This window comes from Neomonachus schauinslandi, chromosome 9 (genome assembly GCF_002201575.2).
Source record: "Neomonachus schauinslandi chromosome 9, ASM220157v2, whole genome shotgun sequence".
NCBI classification, from domain to species: Eukaryota; Metazoa; Chordata; class Mammalia; order Carnivora; family Phocidae; genus Neomonachus; species Neomonachus schauinslandi.
The window spans coordinates 35,694,972-35,707,322 of NC_058411.1; the positions used below are offsets into that span (position 1 = coordinate 35,694,972).

The 12,351-nt window shown below is 46.7% G+C and overlaps 1 protein-coding gene and 1 non-coding gene across 2 annotated transcripts in view; one reads left to right on the top strand and one right to left on the bottom strand.

The window, feature by feature from the left end:
- The window catches only part of LOC110590731 (nesprin-2-like), a 255,228-nt gene that overhangs the window by 2,186 nt on the left and 240,691 nt on the right, over window positions 1–12,351 (bottom strand). The window contains 6 exon segments of the mRNA XM_044918082.1: window positions 673–867; window positions 1,946–2,083; window positions 3,517–3,699; window positions 4,013–4,163; window positions 4,662–4,849; window positions 10,567–10,729. Of these exon segments, the coding sequence (XP_044774017.1) occupies window positions 673–867; window positions 1,946–2,083; window positions 3,517–3,699; window positions 4,013–4,163; window positions 4,662–4,849; window positions 10,567–10,729 (1,018 nt within the window).
- LOC123325722 lies at window positions 5,547–5,665 on the top strand. Its single transcript, XR_006540595.1, has one exon. It is a non-coding gene; the product is annotated as a 5S ribosomal RNA (ribosomal RNA).

Sequence of the window (12,351 nt, forward strand, 5' to 3'; positions counted from 1 at the left end):
TAGAAATGAGGGAATTGTACCGTAATTTTTAAGGCTAGGTCTGATGAAGAAATATATATCAAGTAAGCCAGCTGGGGACACAGAGAAGGAAGAAGCGGCCAGTTGTGTCGGTCAATATGGTCATCATGAAAGCTCCTGGCGCACGAAGGCAATGAACATGGAATAATGGCCTGAACGCTACCCGAACTTCCCAAAAGGTCCCTCTGTCAAGGGAAACTTCACAGTTGCTTTGGAAAACGCGTGTTTTTGTCACTTCAAAGGTGAGAACAAAGCACCAGAAAGGCGCAACTACTAAAAGTTCCCAGACACTAAGAGGAACAGGCCAACACATTCCCAAGTTACTACTGTAAGCAAAACCAGAACACGTATCGCTGTATCCTCGGGATCCGGACCTGTTGGGCAAGCCCTGTCCTGAGGAACACGTGGAAAGCAGGTCAGAGGAGCAAGAACTTTCAGAAGCGCCATTCCTTCCATGGGGTAATGGGAGCCTCCAAGGAAGTGTGACTCCATAGTGCTAACAGCCGAAATAAAACTAATAGGTTCCCCCCCCTTTTACCAAAAAATACATCACAATTGACCGTTCCATAGGTGTCCCAGTTCTTTAAAAATTGGGTCAAAGGTTAAGCGCGAGTGGCGCGGAGGCCGCCCGAGCGAGGGTGGCACTGCCCTTACCGGGGCATGGGAGGTGAGCCTGCGGTGGAAGCGGGAGACCCGGCCGAAGACTTCCTGGCAATACCGGTGCATCTCCTCTAGCTCGTCCTCGATCAGCACAGCGTCCAGCGGCTCGCTCTTCTGAATCAGCTGCTCCCCAAAGACAATGAGCTGATCGATCTTGTTGGTGTTTAGTGTAATTTCCTGCTGGAAACCCTACTCAGGAGAGGAGAAAGAAAGGATTTCAAAGAAGGAAAGTTTCCCCGAGGACCCAGCGTCTGCTTCTTTTAACCGGGCTGTAGAGAAAGCATCCCCATGTCACCGAATGCCTTGTCCCTGCACCCAGGACTCGAGCTCTATTGATTTTTAACAAGGTGACAATAAAGATCGAATAATGTAAAATGACTGTACGTGATTTTTTCCCACCCTCTCCCTTCTGGATACGGAATTTTCCAATTAAAATAATTCTAAAAGTTTGGCAGGGATGGACATTTACCACTATTGGGTGTGAGGGAGAAAGCTTGTCTTATTGACGCTTCGTGGAAACAGAAAATTTCCCAGAATAAACCACCCACGGGCATTTGCTTCTGCTGACACAATAATCATCTCATTGGTGCCATTATATTAGGGAAGACACATTTCTATTTTTCAATTGTTTTTAAAAGCCAAGGAGGAAGGGGCGCCTGGGTGGCTCAGTCAGTTAAGCGTCTGCCTTCAGCTCAAGTCATGATCCCAGGGTGCTGGGATCGAGCCCCACATTGGGTTCCCTGCTCAGTGGAGGGCCTGCTTCTCCCTCTCCCTCTGCCTGCTGCTCTGCCTACTTACACTATCTCTCTGTTAAATAAATAAATAAAACTTAAAAAAAAAAAAAAAGCCAAGGAGGAAATCATAGTGAAATTAAAGTGAAATACAGATATCTGGGAAAGCGGACGTGAGATCTGTTCTTGGCCCCACTCTTGATACAGATGCTCCTCCTGTTACCCCCCCGCCCCGTTGCACTCAGACTCGAAAGCTGGGTGAAGAGCACCTTATGAAGTTCTGTTTGGAACCTAAAGAGCGTTCTCCCCGTGGATGATTATAAATGACAAAGAATAACAAGCTTTGTTCCAATGGCCCCTTGACTGTAAGGTATAGTATCCTTGCTCATGATAACCCTGCAGGACACAGGTGGGTGCAGCCTGGCTGCTTTCAGTGCTGGAATCTGCTCTCAGGGTATCAGGTGACATTTGTCCTTGGCCAGCTCTCCCCTGCAAAGGTGCATTCTTCTGAGAGGGGCCGACAACGCAGGCCTTACGTTCAGTTGGCGCATCTTGTCGTCGGCGTCACTCTCCGAGAAGTGCTCCACGTTGGTCAGCTGCAGGTCCATCTCTGTGAGCCACACCAGAATGCTCTCCCTGGTCCCCTCGAATTCCTCCCTTTGGTTGGTGAAATGCTGTGAAAGGGGGGAAAATATCTCGTTTGTTTTGAGGGCACAAGAGAGTCCAGGTAGACAGGTTGTTTTTGGCCAAGAGGAAAGGGTACCCCCAGAGGTCCACAGGGCATCAGGGGGCCAGTGTGGGGTCAGGAGCCTGGGCTCTGGTCCTGGCTGTGTGATAACAAGCCTCCCAACTTCTCTAAGTCTTCCTGTCTTCACTGGCAAATTAGGGTGTGGGAATGTTGACTATGATGTCGAAGGTCCTTTTAGCATCTGAAATTCTATAATTCCCTAAGTCAGTTATTTTCCCCAACTTGCCCTTTGAGGAACCCCCTCAACGTCCAGGCACCTTGCCTGCCTTTACCTTGAAAGCCTTCTGTGGAAGCTATTGGCTTGATATAGTAGCTTCAAGATGGAAAAGTACTGATCTCAGGGTTAAGCCTGGTCTAATGCTCCATTTCAGTAATCCTGAACGTGTTCCCTCAGAGAAAGAAGACCCAGATTTATCGCCTTCAATTAAGGAAGCCTCTTGGGTTACTACCTCATAAATGGGCAGCGGATTCTCAAACACAGCATTCAGTACCAAATAAAGGTTTACACTGGTCACAGTCAAATCAGCAGGAGATAAATTAATGCACGGGGATTGTCTGAAAAGCTAACCCATTTCTTCCTGAGGGGTTTAAAAAAAAAAAAAAAGCCCAGAATCTCCTCATCTTAGAATAACTTCAAGAGCCCTGAGAACAGAAGCAGGGATTAAAATTACTTCCTGCAGCCACAAACCATTCGTGTCCCGTCAGTTTACACCTAGACTCACAAAGGTTTACATACCGTGTCTCCTGCATTACGCAAATCTTACGTGAACGTCTACATTCAAAAATCAACCCCAGCCTTTGAGGTTAGGTCAATGTGCTCTGAAATTCGGGGGGTAATCGCTGTCCCCAAGCTCCACAATGCACTCGAGTCTGAGTGCAACGGGACGGGGGGGTAACAGGAGGGGGGGTAATCAGAGGGGGCTTTGTCTACATCTCTCATAGTGCAAGAACCAGTGGGACACACAAAAATGGGCAGAAGGGCAAGGTGAGCCTCTTTCCGGGCCTAGAGGCCCCTGGGCCTGACCTGGTGATGGAAGCGGCCCAGACCCCACGGGCCGTCTGTGAGCCAACGTGCAAACCTCTAGGGCTTATGGAGGTTGGAAAAAGATGTGCTTGGTACCACAAATCACATCAATGGGCCCTGTCTCGGAAGCCTATTCTTAGGTAAATAACCTCTTAACCAAAGACAGGAATACTGGCAGCTTTGGCTTAAACCCCAGGCAAGGCCAGTTGGAAGAATGTTAAGATACCTGAGGCCTGAACTGAAATCTACCCACTGCTTTGCTACAAGCCTGATACTGCCCGTCACTTCTCCCTGACAGCCTACAAACAAGGGGGGGGGGACGTAGAGAAGGTTACTCTGAGTCTCCGCAGGACGGCCGTGACCCGCTTCTGGAGGTTGTCCCAGCGCTGGTTGCCCTCGTGCACCATCTGCTTCAGCCTGCTGGCCGTGTCGGTGCGGTTCTCCCGGGCCAGCCGTCGGTACTGCTTGTTGATGAGCTCCAGCTGCGTGAGCCTCTCGTGGATCTGCCGCTGGAAGGCCTGCGGCACACAGACGGGCGCGTCAGGGCCAAGGCTGGCACGCCCCCTCCCTGGCCCCGGCTGCCCTGCTCTCGACCTTAATCCCCAGGCTGAAATGGCCACAGAGAGCCCCCTTCCCCCTGCGCTGATGCTAAAGAACAGGCTCTCAAGTCACTGCATGCCGCTTGGCACGGATCGGTCCTGTCTGGCAAAGCCGTCTTAGCAGCTGCCGGCGGGCTGTGGACTGGGCGGCCCTGGCCGCGCGTGGGGAAAGCCAGCCACCGAGAGGCTTGTTTATCAGGAGCACCGGGCTGGAGGGGGCTTTGGGCTTTACCTCAAACCTCTTCAGCTCTTCTTTGGCATTTGTGTACAACACCTCTGAGGAATTCGGGTAGGCTGCTGTCCTCTCGGCGGACTTGAGCCAGTCCTCAAAGCGGGAGTAATCATCTAGAAATTTCTGCCACAGGCGCCACGTCTCCTCAATTCTGACAGGAGGAGAGCATCTCAATATAAGCCATCCGTTTCAGCCATGAGCTTTCTTTTTTCCTCCCTTGCCTGGTCCCATTCCCAACACCCCTGGCACTGGCACCATTTTGGGGGGAGAGACCCTGATATCCTTCTTCTAGGAAATAACCGGACACATCCCCTTCTTGGTCAGGACACTGTCCTCCTGGGACTGCCCCCTCAAAGCTCCTGCCTCACAGAGGTTAACCAGCAGGAGACAGGGCTTCCCTCCGCTGTTTCATAGCCAGGGCCAGCCATGGTTACACCTCGAGACACAGGGTTGCTGGGGAAAGCCGTAACCCCGATCATATTTTTCTTGAATAACTCATTGCATGAGCATGGCCACACCTACTGAGCCTTCTCTGCCAGTCGCCTTGGAAGTGAAGCGAACAGAACACAGCTACTGCTATTGAGACGAGAAGGGTGCACGGAGTTTGGCTGACCATGTTTCAAACGTTCAGGGGCAGCTCGGTTCTTACTTCATTCGCCGTTCCATTGACATGGCGCAGATGTTCCTCCAGCGTCTGTCCAAGCTTCTGGTGGTCTGCTGCAGAGAGTCACACTCCGTCTCGTTGGCGCAGGCATCGGAGTCATGCAGGAGGACGTCACAGATGTTAAAGACAGACTCCACCCCTGCACTGTGTTGTTCGATGTCTCGCTGCAGGTCCTACGGTTGGAACAGAGTAAGGAGCACCTTGAGAAGGTGGTGGTGGTGGTGCTGGTGGTATGATTGGCATCAGAGGATCTCCACTCCCCCCCACCCTTCTTCCGGCCCAGGTGCATGTCCACCTCTCGATCAGCAACAAGGACCGTGTCTCTCTCATCTGAGCAACCCTTGTGCTGTAGCACAGAGCCTGAACACTGACAACACCTGGGATTTACTTGTTGAACTGATGAGAGGGGGTGGGAAAGCAGGAGTGCCTCTCCTGAGAGCCCACTCCCCCGCTGACTCTGGGGAGGCACGGGATCCACCCCATACCACCTGAATGCAAGGGCCCCCCATTGAGACATGGCCCCGGGGAAGTCTTCCTTGGGAGTCTCTTCAGCAGGACCTAAAACTTGAGCAGAACTCTTAACCTTTTTTGGGTCCCAGAATTCTTAAATCTACTGAGACCTTTGTGCCATCTTCACACACACCCCAAATCATGCCCATCCTCGGGCTCCATAGGCCCCAGGGAAGAGTTTGGGAGTAGAGACCCCACTTCCCCAACATATGGGGTCCAACGGAGGGGGCAGTGTCTCTCTAGAGTCTTGTCCTGTGACGGTGACAGTGCTGCTCCCAGATTCAGGAAAAGGAGCATTCACGAGGAGACAATGCACGGTTATGGGGAAAAATGAAAAACTTGTTTAACAATAAACACAGCATCTACGGCCATACCACCCTGAACGAACCCGATCTCGTCTGATCCTGGAAGCTAAGCAGGGTTGGGCCTGGTTAGTACTTGGATGGGAGCCCGCCTGGGAATACCGGGTGTTGTAGGTTTGGGGCGCCTGGGTGGCTCAGTCGTTAAGCGTCTGCCTTTGACTCAGGTCATGATCCCAGGGTCCTGGGATCCAGCCCCGCATCGGGCTCCCTGCTCAGCGGTAAGCCTGCTTCTCCCTCTCCCACTCCGCCTGCTTGTGTTCCCTCTCTCGCTGTTGCTCTCTCTGTCAAATAAATAAAATCTTAAAAAAAACAAAAAACAATAAACACAGCATTTTCAGGTATCACCCGGAGAATATTTCTTCTGCACACCATGGGAGGGCTGGAGGAGGGAGAGACGAGGAGCCTGTTTGTTTTGCATTCTGGAATTAGGCTTCTCCAGATATCTAAATTCTGTGATAGGTTACAACAGAGCATGCCACTAATCTTAGTATCCAAATTACATCATGAATAAATAAAGACAAAGCTAAATACGCCACCGTTAACTAAAGCTCCCTGGATTCAACAAAATTCAGTTTACAGGAGAGATTATTTTATAAACTGCCTGCCACGTTCTATAGACAGGCAACATAAAGCTCATGCCGGGTCACCTCAATATTTAATAATTTTGGAAATTACTGTTATCAGATAATACTAATATTTTCTTTTCTTTAAAGATTAAAAAAAAAAAAGCACAAAGTTATGGTAAGAAAATGTGTTTTCTAGGGGTGCCTGGTTGGCTGGGTTGGAGGAGCATGTGACTCTTGGTCTCCGGGCCATGAGCTCAAGTCCTGTATTGGGTGTAGAGATTACTAAAAAATAAATAAACTTAAAAAATGTGTTTTTTAGTTTGTCACCCTATGCGTCCTGTGAAGAGACATGAACACGGTGATGTTTTTTAAGCTCTGCAGTCCAGGACAAATGGTGGAAGTCCTCCTGGGGTCCATGCAAGCACCAGATTTGTAATTACTAGGTTTAAACAGAATTCAAGCTTTAAGAATTCTTGTTGGCTCACAGAATTATCATGAGCCTTCCTAAAATTTACTGGCATTGATAAATGTCTCTAGACTTTATTAAAATAATAAATAAGGAATCCTAACATTGGTGCTAAATGAGTAATAGTGACAATTTTAACTGAAAAATGGTACCCATCCCTGACCTCACCTGGTAGGGCTGGGTAGGATCTGGTTGAAAAGTACTGAGAAAGTCTAGTCTATGGATAAATGTAAATGCTGCATATTTTAATGGACTCATTGCAGTTTCTCTACCTTATTTGTTCAGCTTAGATTGAACAAAATGGCTATTGAGTACTGATTAATACACAGGGCTAATGGGAGCAAGAAATGAGCTCTATGATAGTTTATAAAAGACCATCAACATTTTGGTTAAAAAAATTTCAAAAATTTTCAAAATTTCCAAAACAAACTTTTCAAACACTGCAGAATGACCCACTGATTTTGTAGCATGTACTGATTACTTTGTAAAATACAAAGTAGTGACCCACATTTAAAAATGCAAACCATTTAAGTGCTAAATGAGTGACATTTTATGAAAACTATCTCACCACTAGTTCCCACTGAGGCAGGAATATGCACAATAATTAGATTTCAAGAACTGTTCAAGTACAATTTGAAGAACGGGACTTAAGAAACATAAAAAAAGTTAAAGACTTTTGCCATGGTTCTGGAAACAGGCTTCCGGACTCTCGTGTGTTTTGTGTTTCTGTTCCTGAGTAGGTGACAAAGAGCTCTGAAACTGGGAAGAGTAGGCATTGGGGGTGGGGTGGGGGGCAAATGAGGAGGAGGAGGATCCACAGCTAGAGGGTGAGGTGGAGAATGCAACCAGGAAGGAGGAGAATACAAAAGGAGCTAGAAAAAACAAGATAAAGGGGGAAAAGAAGAAAGCCAAGCTGGGCTGAGGGGGAGGGGGAGGGGGTGGGTGGGCAGAAAAATCACCTGAGGTGGGTGAGGTGGTGGCTCCAGATTGACTCTGGGGGAGGGGCTTGGGCTGGCAAGCCTGGGGAGCAGAGTGGTTTATGAGGAGGTTGGCATGAAGCTGAGCGCACCTGCTGGGAAGGGGGTTATTTGTAATTACAGAATGGGGGGTAACTAACAGCATTCTCTCCCAACCTCACCATATGGCACCCACAGGGAACCAGGAAGCCAAAGAAAACAGGAGAAAAAGAACAGGAAGTCTTAATGCAAGTGGTTCATGGTTTAAAAGTGTTACAAAGGTTGCTACCACTTCCTTTTTGCATTTTGAAGATGATAGATTTCACAAAAATAACAATATAACCCTTATTACCCAAGGAGTTCTACATAAGAGAAACAAAAAGGACTCGGATTAACTTTGACTAGGGTGTTAGGATTAAGTTTGACTTCTTCCCTAGGGTGCTACCAAGAACATTAGGATGAGGATCTGAGAAGCACAGCTCCTAATCACTTTTGGGGCCTGAGGGATTTTGCAGAAGGCTCTACTAGGTGATCCCAAGTTTTTAAGTCTTATTTCTGTAAATAATCATGAAACTTATTTAGTGATAGAAACACAAGTAAGGTGTCTTTTTGTTTTTTGTTTTTTAATGGCTCGTGCATAATTTTTGTGTGTGACACATTTCTGTTTTTTGTGGTTTTGGTGAAGGCTTTAAGGTCTGGTCTGGGTATTAAAAAAGAATTTTTTTTTAAACAAAAATACTGAAAGTTTCCTCAGGACATCTGTGGTAGGCAGAATATTGGCCACCCAAAGATGTTCATATCCTTGTCCCCAGAACCTGTGAATATGTTTGGCAACCTTGATTCTCTGTTGGCATGTAGCCTATCAGCTGATCTTAACATCCTGGATTATTCAGGTGGGCTCAGCGTGATCCCAAGGGTCCTTAAAAGTGGCAGAGGGAGGTAGAAGAGTCAGTCAGAGGGAGAAGGGGCCATGACAGAAAAGCACAGACAGATGCAATGTTGCTGGCTCTGCAGATGGAAGAAGGGGCCATGAGCCAAGCAATGTGGGCAGCCTCCAGAAGCTAGAAAGGGTGAAGAAAGAGATTCTCCAATAGGGCTGCCAGAAAGAAATGCAGCCCTCCTGACACCTTCATCTTAGTCTGGGGTCAGATTTCTGACCTCCAGAACTCCAGTAAGACGATAAATTTGGGTGAAGTTGCCAAATTTGCGGTAATTTGTTAACACAATCATAGAAAACTCGTACGTCTAACTTCTTTACCAGTAATGGTAGTCCTGAACACCAACTCCTTAAATTGCTGTGGATTACTATGAGGTAAGAATTCCAGGATAGTGATTCTGAGTTCTATAAAGAGGGAAGCTTCAAATCAACCAGAGGTGAAATTATGGACCATTTCAAAACAGGACCAAACAAGGCCAGGAGGATGGCAGCGCCACCAAACTGAAGCCTTTGGGGGAATACATGCCCTGCAATTTAATGATGTTCTGGCACACCTTAGATTTATAAAACGTTAATACACGTTACTGGCCCCTGCCAAATTCAGCCAGTCTTTCTTTAAGAGGAAAAATATACTCAGTTTCTGTACTATTTACCTGAAAAAGCTCACCAGTCAGGGTAAATTGTTATTTTTAAGGCCTGTCTGTAAAGAGACTATTCAAGAAATTCTTCTTAGTGGATCAAACTTGCAAATAAAGCTGATAATGTCCAGTGGCTTTGACTTCACCGAGAAGGGCATTAAAATCTCTGCAATGTCCATTAACATGGTACTTACATCAGTATTCATTTTTCCACAAAACAAAGACAGAATTGTGATGACCTCAACAGAAAGGGCATACTTAAATTTCTGCGGCTAAGTGCCAATACCAGTATTTTTACTTTAGCATTGCTAAATCATACTAATTTGAAAGTCAGAGAATAGGCATTGTTTACAAACAGTAATAGCAATAGACTGAATAAAGATCTAAGTCAAGAGGAATATCAAATACTTGGCTCTATTTTATGGTAGCAGGGGAGGTCACTCATTGCCATTAAAAGGATCGACTTGAACTCAAGGGAATTTGTCATTAATTCATCATCACCTTCTGCCCTTGAATCTGTGAGAAAGGGTCAGCCCCCAATTCTTTCTCTAAGAGCAGCTGTTACATGTGGGTGAATCTTCCTGTGTGTTGACAGACAGCCAACACCAAGGCTTTGGAGATAACGTGAAGAAAACAGATAACGCATCTGAGAACGTCATGACAACCATATTGCTTATATAGTCAAAGTGGAATCTGCTCCTGGGTCTAAGAAAAAACCGTGAAGGTGAAGGAAAGCTACCAAAAGGCTACTATGAACTTAATTTTAGAAATAAAGATAAGCTCCAGGTACTGCATATGAGAAGGAACCTGTGATTGTGAGCTGATGGGAGGGCAGGAAAGTGGATTTGCTAAGTCTGTGACATCAATGAGCGCCCACCAGATTAGTGTGATGATAACACTGGTGGGACTCAGTGGTTTCATGCTGTGGAGCTTCCAGGGTCGGCTCAGAGGGTGCACAACCGATGGGAGAAATGCACAGAGCAGTGCAAGAGGGGTTTCCTATGCTATTGGCCTAAGCATGTTCCTTTTTACAGCCCCCCTTTGTTTTTGTTGGAAGCTCTATCAGATGATCTATTGTCCCATGAAAACTTTCCTGGGTTAGAAAATTTATTTTTCTTTCAATTCATTGCCTTCTAAAACTATATTCTAAAACAAAGTTCCAAGTTTAAAAATACGTAAGCAAAACACCTTATTTACCACTAAGACTAAGACCTACATCTCAGACATTATTCAAAGCATTTCACAAAGAGATGTGTGAATGGGGCAGAAGACAGGCACGCCAAGAGAGGGTCTCACACGTACAAGAACGTGGACAGGTGGTCAGTTTTCTCTGGAAAAAAAACGAACCAATAGTATGAAATGTGAACATGCTAAAAGACACAGCTAATATGGGGAAGGTTGGAGTTGGCAGATATCACAGACACCGATACTCTTACAAAAGCCTTCTGTCCTCACCTGCTGCTCGGCGAGCCTCTTCTGGATCTCTTGATCATCACAGACGTCATAGACGACAGGCTTAGAAAGCTCTGACTCGATTCGAGCCAACCAGGTACGAAGGTTGCTCATGTTTTTGTCTAACTGCTGAATAAAAGCAAAGGTCTCCTTCAGCTTCTTCACCCTAAATATATTTGCAGGAAAAAAAGAGGTAAAAAAAAGCCAAAGCCCAACATTTAGTGGTGACAAGAATGTGCCAACAAAGGTGTTACGGCGTAAAAAACAACTTATGTTGGTTATTGATTTTATATATAGAGAGAGAACAGCTCTCACATCACAGAGTTTTCACAGAATATGTGACACTTAACAAAATTGCTGGTCTAGGAGCGCCTGGGTGGCTCAGTCGGTTAAGCGTCTGCCTTCGGCTCAGGTCATGATCCCGGGGTCCTGGGATTGAGCCCCGCATCGGGCTCCCTGCTCAGCAGGAAGCCTGCTTCTCCCTCTCCCACTCCCCCTGCTTGTGTTCCCTCTCTCGCTGTCTCTGTCAAATAAATAAATAAAATCTTAAAAAAAACCCAAAAAACCAAAATTGCTGGTCTGGTTGATTTTCAGATAGGCTAAGAGTTAATCTACCCACACAAATATGAAGTCCTATCATTCCCAAAGTGGGATGCCCTGAGACCTAGTACATCTTTCTAGGGCTCCAGAGCAAAGAGGAGATGCCATTTCATTCTCTTGAGGTTAAAATAACCACACTTGCGGCGCCTGGGTGGCTCAGTCGGTTGGGTGTCCAACTCTTGGTTTCAGCTCAGGTCAAGGTCTTGGTTGTGGGATTGAGCCCCTTGTCAGGCTCCACGCTCACTGTGGAGTCTGCTTAAGATTCTCTGCCTTTGGCCTCCTGGGTGGCTCAGTCGTTAAGCGTCTGCCTTCGGCTCAGGTCATGATCCCAGGCTCCCGGGATCGAGCCCCACATCGGGCTCCCTGCTCGGTGGGAAGCCTGCTTCTCCCTCTCCCACTCCGCCTGCTTGTGTTCCCTCTCTCGCTGTGTCTCTCTCGGTCAAATAAATAAAATCTTAAGGAAAAAAAAAAAATTCTCTGCCTTTGTCCCTTACCCCGCATGCATGCGTGCGCTCTAAAATAAATAAATAAAATCTTTAAAAATAATAAGATAACCACACTTGATTTCTATCCAGTTTCTTTCTTGGGTATACCCGAGATTGCAGCAAACAGGGATTTTCCCTGATGGTTTAAAGATACTACCTGCTTGGCTCATTTGGTGGTATCTGGCCTATGATGCTTCTCATGGGACTCTCTTCTTGAGCAAGCACAGAACATGAGCTAAAGCCCACCATGTCCAGTCTAAGGGGTTGAGGGAGCCTTACACACACACCAAGTCCATTAGGGGACAGCTGTATTAGCCAAAAGGGGAGCAGGGAGTGTGGTGAGGAATAGGGCAAAGATAATCTGCAAGCGCAGTCCTAAATCATCTGCCTCTTACACAGTGTGGAGCAGATTTGAACTAACACATATGTGTGGAGCAGATCTGAACTAACACATGTTGCGTCAGTATACTTGGTGAGCTCACTGGCACATCAACGTACTGTCAGGGGGAAATGACACAGCTGCTAGGAAAATAATCTTTATGTAGATCTTGGGGAAAAAAAAAAAAACTTCTATAAACTGCCTTCATGGAAGTCCTAAAGTGAGTGAGGGCTTGTTCTGGTGATCTGTGGGATTTTTTAAAAAATTAATTATTTGAGGGAGAGAGAAAGCGAGTGAGAATGCTAGTGCGGGGAGGGGCAGAGG